We start from the raw sequence: 16,166 nt of genomic DNA, 5'->3' as shown, positions 1-16,166 counted from the left end.
AGAATGTGCAAATAAACAAAGTACAGATGAAGTAGAAGGCATTTAGTTGGGAGAATGTAGTCCTTCAAAAAGCACAGGCAGAATATTTACAAGTGTATGTTTCATGTACAATAATATGGGTGTAATTACATATGCACAGCCTTTATCCATATCATTTACAATGGATTCAACACCTCTGAGGAGGAGATGAATGTAGACAATTGGAATTTTGTTGTTGGTTGATTGAAAATCATAAAGTAGCATCATTAGTACTGTTTCATTCTTATGATGTCACTAACACTTTTTACTTAAATCCATGGTCTAACAAAAGCCCACATGCCTTCATGGAGACATTTTTAAGAACATTTCCCCATAAATGTGTGCTGTGATATGATAGCCAATCATTTGATAGGGTCTGTCATGTTACTTCATTGCCTTACATGGATTGTTATCTAGCCATTCTTGCAACGAAGCTTTTAGCATTACTGGAAGAAGTTCCTTTGGTGAAAATGTTGGCTGTGTCCTTCCACATGGTGTGAGCGCTCTGCATTCTTAGCATTATGTGCAGTATTGCTCTCATAAAAGAACACCAATACAACATCTGAAGAGTTACACTGATGATGTGAAGAGAATTATAAAGTGTATTGATACTGGAGCTGGAACTGATGGCTGTCAACTCTGTAAACAATCAACTGCCTTTGCCTACAACCTTCTGAGAATATTTGTTTGGTTTATATTTGAACAGGCTTATGTTACCAATAAAACAGACACTTTATATGGAATGTGTTATTGAAACTGTCTTATTACCCCCTCCTAAACTGTTTACAATTCCTGCCAAGACATGATGTCTATTAACACAATGAACATCAAAAGAATGAAAACTCATGTGCTGCACACCACCACCATGTTTTCAGTGGACACTCCACACATACAACTATTACTGAATTTCTCCAAGACCACAAAACAATTGCACCCTCTGGTATCAGTGGAGCACATCACAGTACATCATATACTTACGACACCAGGTCCACCACCAGTTTATGTGCATCCTAGATATCTAATGCCGGAAAAATTTAAAATAATGAAGCAGGAATTCTGTGGAATGCTGACAACGTATCTGTCGAGCCTCTAGCAGCAGCTGGGCAGCCCAGGTACACGAAGAAGAAGAGAGGAATAATGGATAGCGCCCATGTGGTGATTACTACAAATTGAATGCAAGGACGATTCCTGATCAGCATCCAGTGCCACACACAGAAGACCATGCTTTCAACATACACAGTAGGAAAATACTCTCTATACTGGCTCAGTGTAAGCATACTATTACATTCCTGTCAAACGAGAAGTCATAAATGAAACAGCTGTAACAATGCCCTTAAGACAATGTAATGTGGCACAGACATTTCAATGCTTTATGGATGAAATTGCAATTGGCAGCACTAATGCCTGCCTGTAGCTATGTTTGTGTTACTAGTAAAAATAGACAATTAGCATAGAGTAAAGTGATTGCGTGAAATGTATTTTATACTCTAGTTCATTCCTAAGTATCTCCTTTATTTGAGGTTTTGTCTTTAAATTGCCACATAAAATCTATTTTGTATTTAAATCGCCACATAAAATCTAATCATGCGTCATAGGCAGTATTTTGTTGATAGTAAACATTGTCTAATATCAAGTAATACTCATGATAAGTAGTAATTAAAGGTAACTTGTTATTGAGAATACATTAATTAACAGATACTGTGACTTAAACGAGTGCAGAGTTCTTTCTTTTAAGCAGAAATAATCAACTTTTTACATTGTATCATACACCTGAAACGCTAACCTGTAGGCCTAATTTTTGCAGCTTGTAAATAATGAAAATTTATGCAGTGTTAAGTGATTCCATTTTATTTTTATGCACTTAATCTGTGTTTCAATGAATGATAATTGGCATGTAGCGAGTGGTAGACATAGACTGTGGGTTGGAATTCCATTGGGGTGACTGTAGTGGGGGAACTCGAGGAGCCTCTCCCATGAAACTACAGGCTGTGGAGGAGGGAAAAAAAGGGGGAGGGGAGGGGAGGGGAGGGGAGGGATGGGATGGGGTGGGGTGGGGTGGGTAAAGGTAACAAGTAATGGGTGAAAGGGGGACAGCTGTTTCAACTTAACCTACATTTGAGTTTACAGTCTCTAATTAATTTGAATTATTAGCAGGAGGAGAGGGGTGGGGGTGGGAAGAGGCTCACCCAGGTCACAGGAGGGTGCAGCAGACTTACATTAAAGAAATTCAGTTTAGGTCGGTACCAAAAGGGTACGAAGAACAGTGTCTTGTTGCTAGGTAGTAGCTATCTAAGGGGTATGGCCAGATGGTACAGGACAAATTAGAAACAAGGTAACAGGTCACAAGTGTTGCAAAGCCAAGCTGCCAGAGGACACAGGAAATTTGTGTAAAGATTATGGGAAAGAGGGTCAGGTTATCACAGTAGCGGTGCAGGGAACAGCCTGGCTAAAGGTAGAAATTTAAGTACTAGAAGTGACCAGGAAAGAATAAGAGGAGCATCAACACACACACACACACACACACACACACACACACACACACACACACGTGAGAGTATTGTGGAGGTACAACAGTATCATGGGCAGCACTGGGTTAAAACTGCTGAGAGTCAAGTGAAAACGAATGGATTACGCTTCTGCTGACTGAAATAAAATCTTACGAGTGCAGTGCCTGTTGCTACAATAGGGAGATGGGGATGCATTAGACATGCCCTTCATTTGATTAAGAGACGGAAGATAGGCTGGCTGAGCTTCTTGCAGAAAATGTATGGAGAAGCTAGAACCACACAAAACAAGATATCTCTGGTTGTTGGTGTCAGAGTGTTACCTTTTTTTGGGTTAGAATCAGGATTCTGTTATAAAAGAAGTTAAAATAACAGGCTGTCTTTCCTTTATTTTATATAATAGTGAAAAATAGTTCACTGTTAAATGTAACTGCCTCTACATCACTACTAGGAAATTATGAACTGTTTATGAGGAACTCCGATTTCTAATTGTCAGACATCACTCATCTGTCCTCACCCCACTCTCCCAGCCCCCCTCCCTCTCTCCTTCCTAATCCTCTGTAGTGACTCCAAAGTAGAATTTCCATCAGAGGAAAATATCTAGAAAAAAAACTTTCTGCCCTTCATCTCCAGGAGCAAAAACATTGCTTACTGGTGTTAAAACACACCATCCCATTTAACTCCATAAGTAGTGACAAATGACTAAATGACTGGTAATTTTAGTTGAGTTGACGGACTAAGGACACTAAATCATAGTAGAAACAATGTTTTATTTGGAGATGAAAAAGTAGTTTCTCAAACATTTTGACTTTTTCACAGCAGTACTCTACTAGTAGCTTGAAATGTAGACGTCACATCATTATACTACTTTGCTGTGTGGCACATAATTTTATCAAGGAAAAGGTAGTCACATAGTTACATCCTGCATAAATGTGGTTGTTATCTGATGAAACCACAACATTAAAAGTTACATTCAACATCGATGAAGCTTAACTCTAAAGAAGAGAGTGTATTATGCATTAAACTGAAAACAACTTTATTAAGTGTAGCACAAGATTTAGAAATTAGTTGAAGGATTTAGCACTTCACATTTTAACATGGTTTTTTCACGGGAATGAGAAAGGGAGGGAAACTGATGGGAGATAAAAGATACTCCAAACTACAATATGTAGATGGTGACATAAAAACCAAATACAAAGATATATCCCTAAGCATGTGAAACTGAAAATGAGAAATGATACACAGCGCATGTAAAGAAGGCTCTGTATGTATTTCCTTTTTACATCTATGTTTTTGATGGCCATTTAATGAAATGCAATTTATTGTACATTTTTTAATGCCATATACATATATCAGACAGGCAAAATATCTTCAAACCCCAAGAAGAAAGTAGTAATTCAACTTAAAAAATAAATAGAAAAAAAGCAGGTGCTGAAAGATCTGAAAATTGCCAAACTATAAGTTTAATAAGTTATGGCTCCAAAAACACTGGCATGAATTATTTATAGGAGAATACAGAAGCTGTAGGCACCAACCTCCGAGGATATTCAGTTTGGATTCCAAAGAAATGTAGAAATACATGAGGCAACACTAAAACTACAATTTACCTTAGAAGATAGGTTGAAGACAGGCAAACCTACATTTGTAGATTTAGAGAAATGTTTTTGACAATGCCAACAGGACTACATTCAAAATGGGGTAGAGATAAAACACAGGTTGTGAAAGGTTATCCACAACTTATAGAGAAACCAAACTGCAGTTACAAGAGGCGAAGGAAATGGAAGCAGTAGTTGAGGAGTGAGAGACATGGTTATGAACTACCCATGATGTTGCTAAATTTGTACATTGAGCAAACTGTGAAAGAAACCAAGGAGAAATTTGAAAAGGTAATTAAAGACCATGGAGAAGAAACAAAACAATTGAGGTTTGATTATGACACTGTACTTCTGTCAGTGATGGATTGTGGTCTTCAGTCCAGAGACTGATTTGATGCATCTCTCCATGCTACTCTATCCTGTACAAGCTTTTACATCTCCCAGTACCTACATCCTTCTGGATCTGCTTAGTGTATTCATCTCTTGGTCCCTCTCTATGACTTTTACCCTGCAGTCTACCCTTCAATACTAAACTGGTGATCCCTTGATGCCTCAGAACATGTCCTACCAACCGATCCCTTTTCCTAGTCAAATTGTGCCATACATTTCTCTTCGCCCCAATTCTATTCAATACCTCCTCATTAGTTATGTGATCTACCCATCTAATCTTCAGCATTCTTCTGTAGCACCAAATTTCAAAAGCTTCTTTCTCTTCTTGTCTAAACTATTTATCATCCACATTTCACTTCCACACATGGCTATACTTCATGCAAATACTTTCAGAAACGACTTCCTGACACTTAAATCCATACTTCATGTTAACAAATTTCTCTTCTTCAGAAATGCTTTCCTTGCCATTGCCAGTCTACATTTGATATCCTCTCTACATCAGTTATTTTGGTCCCCAAACAGCAAAACTCATTTACTACTTTAAGTCTCTCATTTCCTAATCTAATTCCCTCAGCGTCACCTGATTTAATTCAACTACATTCCATTATCCTCGTTTTGCTTTTGTTGATGTTCACCTTATATCCTCCTTTCAAGACACTGTCCATTCCATTCAACCGGTCTTCCAGGTCCTTTGCTGTCTCTGACAGAATTACAATGTCATCGGCAAACCTCAAAGTTTTCATTTCTTCTCCATGGATTTTAATACCTGCTCCGAACTTTTCTTTTGTTTCCTTTATTGCTTGCTCAATATACAGATTGAATAACAATGGGGATAGGCTACAACCCTGTCTCACTCCCTTCCAACCACTGCTACCCTTTCATGCCCCTCGCCTCTTTATAACTGTCATCTGCTTTCTGTACAAATTGTAAATAGCCTTTCGCTCCCTGTATTTTACCCCTGCCACCTACAGAATTTGAAAGAGAGTATTCCAGCCAACATTGTCAAAGATTTCAGTAAGTCTACAAGTGCTAGAAACGTAGGTTTGCCTTTCCTTAATCTATCTTCTAAGATAGGTCATAGGGTCAGTATTGCCTCACGTGTTCCAACATTTCTATGGAATCCAAACTGATCTTCCCCGAGGTTGGCTTCTACCAGTTTTTCCATTTGTCTGTAAAGAATTCGTGTTAGTATTTTGCAGCCGTGACTTATTAAATTGATAGTTCAGTAATTTTCACATCTGTCAAACCTGCTTTCTTTGGAATTGGAATTATTATATTCTTCTTGAAGTCTAAGGGTATTTCGCTTGTCTCATACATGTTGCTCACCAGATGGTAGAGTTTCGTCAAGGCTGGCTCTTCCCAAAGCTATCAGTAGTTCTAATGGAATGTTGTATACTCGTGGGGCCTTGTTTTGACTTAGGTCTTTCAGTGCTTTGTGAAATTCTTCACGCGTTATCGTATCTCCCATTTCATCTTCAGACAAGTAAATGACTACAATTCCATAAATATTGTGTGATTTATTTATGAGACAGAGCTTCACAAATTGAGCATGTCAGTAACTTGTTGGTCCACCTCTCGTCCTTATGCAAGCACTTATTCAGCTTGGAGTTGATTGGTAAAGTTGTCTGATGTCCTCTGAGTGATATCATGCTGAATTCTGGTCAATTGGTGTGTTAGAACATCAAAATCCCAAGCTGGCTGGAGGGTCCTGCCCATAATGTTCCAAACATTCTCAATTGAGGAGAGCTCTGATGACCTTACTGGCCAAGTGAGGTTTGGCAAACATGAAGACAAGCAGCAGAAGCTCTTGCCCTGTGTGGGCAGATATTATCTTGCTGAAATGTAAGCCCGGGACAGCTTGCTGCGAAGGGCAACAAAATGGAACACAGAATACTGTTGACATACCGCTCTGCTGTAAGGATGCCACCACCAACAACCAAAGGGCTCCTGGGATGAAATGAAATTGTGCCGCATCAGTCCTGGCTATTATGCCATATGGGGGACGGCAGACAGGTTGGTATCCAACCGCTTTCTGGTGGTTGTAGAGCCTCAATTCAAAGCAGGACTCATCACTGAAAACAATTTTACTGCACTCAATGAGATTCTAGGCCCCAGTGACAGAATGTGGCACAATTTCCCACAGGAGGCAATCCAATAAGATTCTAGGCCCCAGTGACAGAATGTGGCACAATTTCCCACAGGAGGCAATCCAATAACTCTATCAATCAATCACAAGCTAAAAAACTGCTTGTATAAGGACCAGAGTGGATCAGCACATAATTAACTTGCTCAATTTGTGAAACTCTTCTCTTTAATAAACCGTCCAATTTTTCTGAAACAGTAATCAGTCTGAGCATGTTACATCAAATTTACCCACTTATGTTTTGTTTTGCTTCTTCTTCTTCTTCTTCTTTGTTGTTAGAACTTATCTTGAAGAGAGGCTGTGGGTAATAGAGTATAGTCTAATTAAATCAGGTGACACTGGGGTAATTAAAACAGGAAATGCAACACACAGTAGTCGAGTCTTGTCATTTGTGCAGCAAAATAAATAATGTTGGCCAAAGCAGCAAGAAAAGCATACCTGAAGAAAAAAAAATTGTTAACAAAAAATGTTGATGTTAGGTAGCCTTTACTGAAGGTATTACTTAGAAATTTGGCACTATAGACGTTTGCTGAAGATTACATGGGTAAGTCAAATAATTCGAATGTACTGACTCGAATTGAAGAAAAAAGAAATTTATGGCACAACTTGACTGAAGGAAGGGATTGGTTGATAGACACATCTTGAAGCATCAAGAAATCATCAGTTTGATAATTGTGCGAAGTGTGCGTGATAGAAATTGTAGAGGGAGACCAAGGCTCAAATATAGTAACCAAGTGCAAATGGATTCCCTTAGCAAAACCATACAATTTAGTGTCACAGGCACTTGCATATCAGTATGAACACCCAGTATATTTCATACACTGGTAGCAAGATGACATGAGGTATGTCAACATACAGATGAAGTACATCACTTATCTGATATTAAAATTACCAGTTTCATTTATAAGGTGGCACGTGTTACAACATAATGTTGACTGTCAGCATACCCAATATGCTAGATGTTATGTATGATTGTGTTTCTAGCAAGTACCTATGACGTCAATGATTTCAGTATCTGTATACTAGGGGCTGCAATGAAGGAGTTCAGCATGTGCCATGCCCACCACACACACACACACACACACACACACACACACACACACACACACACACACTTACTTTTGTCGGCAGACTTTCCACTTCCCTGCGGTTCACTGTCAAGCCGATTTTCCAACACATCTTTCTCAACAGGGCTGTTGTAATTCGTGTCATCAGGAAGATATCTAGAAGCATTTTTGCTGTCTGTCAACAAAGTAGGGTTTTCTTCCATTTCTAAGCTGTCTTCTATGGTCACAGTAGCATTTTGACAATTTTCTTGTTCACTGAGTGGCGAGATTATTTCGCTGGCCGATAGCTTGCCATCAAATGAATGACTTGGGCTATTCCAAGTAGTGGTATCCGGCAGGAAGCTCGGCACAGGATTACTGCAAATCCCCTGGGGCACGGAACTAACACTGCCTCCTGTCTCGACACCTTCTAAGGACGTAGATTTGTCAGTTTCCAATGTCTCTTCCAAAGTCACCAAAACACTTCTTTCACTCATTTTGGTATTATCTATTGAGCCTGGTTCGTTTTCACAATGTCTGGTGCATGCCGAATTAGTGGGGGTGTTCCAAATGGTGTTATCTGGTAGGAATCTGGTAGTATCTGGTAACGAGCTAGAAATAGTTTCCTTAGGTGTGGAACTGACATTACCTCCTGTCTCAGCTCTGATTTTTGGCAGAGGAGTCGATGATTTGTCACTAGCATTGCCTCCCACTGCAAAGGTATCTAGCAATGAAGGAGATGATTTGTCAGTTTCCAATGTCTCTTCCATAGTCACAACAACACTCCTTTCACTCTCTTTGGTGTTATTTAGGCCCTCTGGTTCATTATCAGAAAGTTTGGTGCTTGATGTGTTACTGGGGGTATTCCATACAGTGTTATCTGGTAAATATCTGGTGGTATCTGGCAGAAATGTAGAAACAGAAGTGCTCAAAGTTTTCTTGGGTGTAGAGCTAATAGCACCACATGTCTCAGCTCTGATTCTTGTCGGTGAAGCTGACCACTGTTTACTGATGTTGCCTCCCATCTCAGCACTGGTATCTATCAATGCAGTAGATGAATTGTCAGTTTCCAATGTACCTTCCATAGTCATAGTAACACTCTTTTTGGTATTATCTACAGTCTCTGATCCATTATCAGTGAATCTGGTGCATGAAGAATTACTGGGGGTATTCCAAATACTGTTGTCTGGCAGAAATCTGGTGGTATCTGACAGAAAGTTAGATACAGGTGTATTGCATGTTTTCTTAGGCGTGAAGCTAACATTACCTTCTGCCTCAACTACGATATCTATCACTGAATCTGATGATTTGTCAGTCTTCAGTGTGTCTTCTGGAGTCAATGCAACATTATTTTCATATGTGCTGCTGTCATTTACAGACTTCTGTAAGTCTTCTGACTGCCTGCTGCATGGTGTGCTAACAGGACTATCATAAACTGTGCTGTGAGGAAGAAATGATAGAACAGAACCAGTGCTATCCTTATCAGGTGTTGGTCTGGTAAAGCATTCTGGACCAGTTTCGCTTGCTGACAATGCCTTAGATAATTGTTTAACCTCTGGTGTGTCTTCTCCACTCTTTTGAATTTCTTCTGCACTGCCTGTGACCCTTACTTCAACAGCTGATTGTTCACTGAAGGACAAGACACCGGGCCTGTCATAACTGCTGCTGTGTGGGAGAAATGATGAGCTCAGCCTATTACTACATTCCTTCTGGACAGAATTCTCATTATTTACAGCCCCAGATTCAATGCCGGCCAATGTCTCCGATGATCTGCCCAACTTCGGACTACCTCTGGCATTGAAAGAAACACATTTCCGATTTTCTTTTGCCATGCCTGCAGAGCTTACATCTCCACCCAACTGCTCACTGTCAACTATTTTACCAGGTCTGCTTTGAATGGTTGCATCAGGAAGAATAAATCTGGATGAGCTGTATTGGCTTCTCTCAGATGTTAAACTGGTACTATCTTCTGTCTTAGTCCCAATTCCCATCAAAGATGTTTTCTCAGATGCTAATACATCTTCAATGGGTGTCAAAACAGTACTTTCAGTCTGTTTTGAATCACTCAGAGATTCTCTCCTTTCATCAGTCTGCCTAGTGGAAGTATTCCCAGGAACAATGCGTACAGTGTTGTCAGGTAGGAATGATGCAGAAGACTTACTGCCATCTTTGTCTGTTTTGTTACTGGTGTTAACTACTCCCTTAACTGTATTATGTGACAACAAAGAATATGATTCCAAATGAGAGGTGGCTCCTTGAGTAACAGGACCATCATCCTCACATTTCTGTCCATCAGCAGACAGTGCTTCATCTGATCTTCTACTGAGAACTGAAGTGTAAGAGACATTACGAGTTATACTACTACGAGAAAATGACAGGATACTCTTTCTGTTTGTTGTAGTGGCACTGGTTGGAGATTCTGTCTCAATACTGACACATGCAAATGAAGTAGATGATTTTTCAGTATCTGGTATGCCATCTGCTGTCTGAAGAGAACAGCTATTAACAGCCCGCCTAGAATCATCAAACTTCACTGAATGCTTTGAGGGACTGTTCAGCAGTTTACTACCTCCAATGCCACGCATTGTATGATCAGTCAGGAAAGAAACATTACTCTTCCTATAAGATTCCCTCTTTGTAATTCTGGGTGAAATGCTCGTCACACGAGGAGGGTCATCTGTCTTGACACACTTTTCTCTGAGATTATGATCATCTACTGACTGCACACTGTCCTCAAGTTCGAGGTACTCCACTATATTCGTTGATGATGAAATATTTTGCTTCAAATCTTTTGAGACAGATTCAGCTAACACAGATGACAGAACTGCATCTCCAGAAGCGTCTTCAGTATTTGAATCTATATCGCTGGTAGCGGACACAAAACTGTCTTCTTGGTTTTCTTCAGAATCATCATCTACTTTAGATTTAGGTGGGAAAAAATATTTCCCTTTAATAGAAGCTACTCTGCTAGCTACTCTTTCTTCACTGTTAGCACTGTCTCGCTTCCGAGGAGAAGGAGAAAATGATAAACTGCGTTCAGCTTTCTTCGCTGTATAAACTGTTTTAGATACTGAAGCTTCTGTGTCCCAAGTGCCACTTGAAGGCTTAGGGAAAAAGCATAAGGGACGTGCCATGTCTCCTGGCCTCCTTCCTCCCACCTGGGTATCTGTTGTGTGCGCAACATTTCCTTCATACAGAGCCTTCCTAGGGCTGGCACCCATGACACTTTTCTTTCTGTCTAGGTTGCTGGAAGAAAAGAAAAAAAAGTTGAGGTGACACAAAATTAAACACTTCTTGAACATTTACTAAAATAAGTAACTAAAACAATTAAACTTACATAAAGAGAGTATATGCCAGAAAAAATGTTGCAAACAGTGTGTTCTACAAGATAACAAGTCATTAAAGCTATAAACTTCTTCAACAAGAAAGAGGAATTGAGGGGAAAAGGGGAAGAAAATTTTATTACGGACTACCAATATTAAAATTTTTTGATGTAAAAAGATGTAATTATTATCAATAAAATTTTGTTTCTGTTATTGTGGGAGATGTCGCACAACACCATAAACCACGAGTCTACTTGGTCTATGGTATAGCTTTGTTAAACAGCTTTTCAAAGAATTGATGTTCTGTACATTTTGATTGACTGGGTAATTTGAAATATGGTGACATTGCAAAATTCCCCCCCCCCCCCCCCCCACCCCACCCGGCGCGCACGCACACACACACACACACACACACACACACACACACACAAGAAATTCATCATTTGTTTTCAACAACCAAGAAATGAGTAACTGATTTCAAATCGGGCTTTATTTCTCTCATTCTACTTGAATACATTTATAAGTGTTGATGATACTGGAAGAGAGACTAGCTGATAGCAGAGGAACTTTAAATGTAATAAGAAAGAAGGGGAAAGTGAACCACAAGTGAAAATTTAAACATCAGCAAGAAGCACACAAACAATATGGAGTCTACCATATGCCCACACTACAAAAAATATTATGAGTGTGTCTCCTAAGAAATATAAGCAACTTGATCAGATGTTTTTGACACTATTTTCAGTTTTGTTATTGACATGTCTACAAGACATTCACTGTTCATGAGGCATTTCTGCAATATCCTGTGTCAGTGATAATCTCACTTTTTCTTACTAATGAAAACCAATGTTGTCACTGAATATCAAAATACCCTTTTTCCAAATGTGTTTAGAATTGCAACATTATTTTTAAAAAATACAATGTAGTCCAAAGTGAATAATTACAGCAAAAATTAAAATATTTAGAACATTACACACATCAAATTCATAGGAGAATACTCTAAGCCATTCCCCATAAAAGCAGGTTTAAAATAAGAGAATGCTTGTCATTATTTCTCTTCAACTGTATGTTGTAATATAATGACAGTGGTGCAAGGTTAACCCAAAGAACATCAAACTTTGAAAACCCATGTACAACAAAATTTTTATGTGGCTGTGATACAGCGATGACCAGGTTATCTGATCCACAACTCATAAACAAACCCGTAATAGAAGAACAGGAAATCAAAATCTTACATATTTTGGAGAAATAACATTTAACCAGAACAAAAACCTATGCTGCACAGTAGAAGAAACAAACTGACCGCAGCACTGTATATAACAAAATGAAATTATTTTCCGTTGTTTGACAGTATATTACCAAGAACGCTAACAACAAAAAAGGCTTCTCAACAACCACAAAATCAAAAACCTTACAACTTGCAACTGAAACCACTTTCAAAACAACTAATACTGTAGAAATAGAATATGAATGACAGAAGAATAATCAGAACATGCATGACCAAAAACATGAACAAAGCAGACACTAGAGATCAGCTTCTAATGAAACAGTCTACAAGGAAATGAAATCAGTAATTAACATTCCTATACAGAAATCCATTTTGTTCTTCAGACAACTAAGCAGGACACCAGGAAATAGAATCAGGAGATCAACAGAGAGAGCATGAAACAGTAAGAACAACATTAGATGGATCATGGAAATGAAGGAAGATACGAGGGAACTATAAATTACACTAACAGATTTACAAACAAAACAGAAACGAACTACAAACCATGATCAACCAACACTGGGTAGGGTAATTTTAGATGAAGAAAGAAAGCTGAGCTCTGAGAGACTGAAGAAGTACTGGACCAATAGGAAATTGAAAAATCTTTTTTGTGTAAGGGTTAGCCAGATGAAAAGGCGACATGTGGAAAAAAAGTAAGTGAACTCTTTACGACTTCAAAAGTAATAACCATAACTGTTACTACATTTAGCCCACTGTGAGACACTGGGTAGCTCTTACAAATTCTCCAAATAGTCCCCATCTATCCCTAGTGATTTCCACATTGTTGGAGTCCTGAAGAAAGAAATTCATGGGTGTTGATTCACTCTGGATGAAAAGATGCACACCCTCGTACAATACGGTTCCACAGGCAATCACAAACATTTTTCTCTGAAGTTACTGACCATCTCGTTTCACAGTGGTATGAAGTACTGCCAGTTATGGCATTTACTTTTCATGTAATGAACACATTACTTACCTGTCTTCCATCTGCCTCATTTTCATTTGACTGCGCCTTACAAAATTTATTTAAGTGGTCCAATATGAACAAAATAATAACATTATTATTATTATTATTATTATTATTATTGTGGTAAGCAGTTTTGATACTGGGGTCAGCAAAGCTGTTCCAAGCATCATCATCATCATCATCATCATCATCATCCAGATGGTGTGTTATGTGAAGATGGCCTACTACTAGAGGTCGAAACCAGTCATATTTTTAATAAAGAACTACACCATTTTTTACTAATTTTAATAAACACATACCTCTCTTTTGGTAATGCAAAACGGATCTGTCGGCTTGCTGACAGCACTCCTGTTTCGGATTCCTTTTTCTCCTCTAAAAAGAAAACAATATTTGACAACAACAGTGTAATTACATTAGATATAAACAAATATCAAATTGGAAACTAATAAATGAAAGAATGAAACTTTACTAATTATAAAAGAAGGGTGTTACACGATCACTTAAGGAAAATATGATGAACACAATGAAGAGGAAGTTTCAAGCTACAGTTTTGAAGTAGGTTTGTGAGAAATATGCGAAATTACTGTTAGTCTCATTTTTCACACCATATGATAAACATGATTCTAAAGAAAAAACAATTGGCCACACTTAGTGTTTAGTTGACAGAAAAGTAATGAATACAACAAAGTTACAACTATGTAAGTTGAGTACTGCTAATAATTATGTCAGTTTCAAGAACCAAAACTTCCTTTTCCAGTTGCAGTTTGTTTTCAAGTTGGCTTGGCCATTATCATTCGCAAGTTCAAATTATAGCTTCCCTTCTGATACAATTTCTATTCACTTTATTATTTATCAGTAGGCAGAAGTCTAATATGTCATCACTAGATAAAGACTGTATTGCAGAGGTAACTAAATGAATTCTCCATATCCTAAATCTCACCACCAATTTCTTCCTTTTGTTTTTAGACCACAGGGTGAAACTGATGGCAAGAAGAAAGGAAATTTCATTGTGTGGTTGGACGGAAACACTAGACAATATTACGCTTGGTACCATTGTTGCTACAGAGAAGACACTGTGATATCTGCAGGTCTGCATACAAGCATTGCCACGGTACTCCACTGCTCAAGGTGCTGACTTTTTATTAACCATACTGGGGGCACAAACCGTGAGGTAACTCATTTCTCCAAAAGATACAATGAAATCTGCAATAAATACCATCCAGTTCTTTTCAGTACAAATTATTAAAGTTTCCAAATTTGGTACCCAGCTTCCCAAAAAGTATTCCATTTAATGCCCAACACCAACCAAGCAGTGGAATAAAATTGGATCAGAGCTTGGGAAGGACCCCAGTTTATATGCTAGTATTAGAATCATTTAATGATTCAGCATTTGCGATGTAATACGAAAATCCATTTAACATATTTCAAAGAGTTAGCAAATGAAGATAGTAGCAGTCAGTCTTGCAAACAGCGATTACAAAAAACACTCACACAAAATTACTAACTGTGAAGAGATGGCTGATATTTGAGCTCAGTTTTAATGAAGTGTGTTTAGAAAATAGGGAGAGAATGACAGGTTTGTAGAAGAAAAATTACGTTACCACAAAGCAAATTATCACGGAGATAACAATCAAACTTACTAAAGCAACCTACTGCAAGTATCTCGATGGACTGATAGGTCTGGTAAAAATCACAAGACCTACCTCTAAAAGTAAAAATTTATTTCTCAATACAAAACTGAGCTCATTATATCTAGTTAACTGAATTTCCCGGAACAAACTTTTAGCTGACTCTGCACAATGAATTTATACAGCATAGATAACCTCTATATTCAAGATAATGGTGTGGAGTAGTTCAGTGTATCTTGAAGTTAGGAAATTTATAATAATTTTGCCATCATAATGGCCATTATTTGAGCACACATGTTGTCCCAATGCAAGAGGCCTTTTCTGTGTGCTAACCTTAGTCACTTTTGGGTTGATGCACTTGCACACAAATTAAATAATGTTGAATAATAACAGCTAACAGAATATTTCATCCTTTATTCAAATAAACAATCATGATGATACCCTATGAACACAGTTGACACCACTTTTGCCACTTTACTTCAGGGTATTAATGACTAGACAATCCTTAGCTTTGACAACAGATTTTTATTTGAGAATGGTAGAACTATGTCTCGTCAGTACCCACAGCGATACCAGAAGTACTTCAAATTATTCTTCTACTTATCCAAATATTTTGAAATGTCCAACAAATTTGGTATCCTCTGTGCATCCATCTTCTTCATACACAGAACTTCCTTCAGGAAACTACATACTTGCTCAAAGCTGGTGCCTACCATCTCAACCATTCGTAACTCTTAACTTGATGGTCTTCTATCACTATACAAAGAACTTTATTGACCAGTCTTTCAGGAGAATTCTCAATCAAGTGTCCAGAAAGTGGCAAATGTGCAGCATTCATATGACCACTTCCAATACATTTAAACCTATGGTTCAGCGGCAGAGTTTTGGATTTAAATACAGCGGTATGGTGGTCATGTACCACTTCTGACTCCTTTGCGAAGTACTCGCTAATGTGAAAAATGTCAGGTTGTACCATGGTTTACCATCCATGACGAATGGTAGGTACCCATTCAAAGGTCAGAGGACCATACCTAAGCACCATGATGCTAAAAACAATTTTTTGTTTTGTTTTTGTGAACTATCTTGAGTACTAATACACAGTTCCCATTAACTTTTCTCCATTTTGTACCTGGATCTGGACCAAATACACAGAAATGTTTAATCACTGCACAATAATCGTCTCTAGTGCTTTCTGCAAAACTGTGTGACACTTCAGCTGCCAACAATTGTGTTTTGCATTCATTCCAAAACATGGGTAAAAAAATTATGATCGTCATGCTTACAATTG

General features: G+C 38.3%; 1 protein-coding gene across 1 annotated transcript in view; it reads right to left on the bottom strand.

Moving 5' to 3' along the window:
• Positions 1-16,166, bottom strand: part of LOC126176842 (protein ELYS) — a 320,594-nt gene that overhangs the window by 78,185 nt on the left and 226,243 nt on the right. Inside the window, exons 23-24 of the mRNA XM_049924028.1 lie at positions 13,550-13,622; positions 7,770-10,942 (exon numbers count right to left, since the gene is read on the bottom strand). Coding sequence (XP_049779985.1) covers positions 7,770-10,942; positions 13,550-13,622 — 3,246 coding nt within the window. The remainder of the gene's footprint in view (positions 1-7,769; positions 10,943-13,549; positions 13,623-16,166) is intronic.

Source organism: Schistocerca cancellata, chromosome 3, assembly GCF_023864275.1.
Source record: "Schistocerca cancellata isolate TAMUIC-IGC-003103 chromosome 3, iqSchCanc2.1, whole genome shotgun sequence".
Lineage (NCBI taxonomy): Eukaryota > Metazoa > Arthropoda > Insecta > Orthoptera > Acrididae > Schistocerca > Schistocerca cancellata.
Note: the sequence above shows the minus strand (reverse complement) of the source record. Positions and strands in the feature narration are given on the sequence as shown.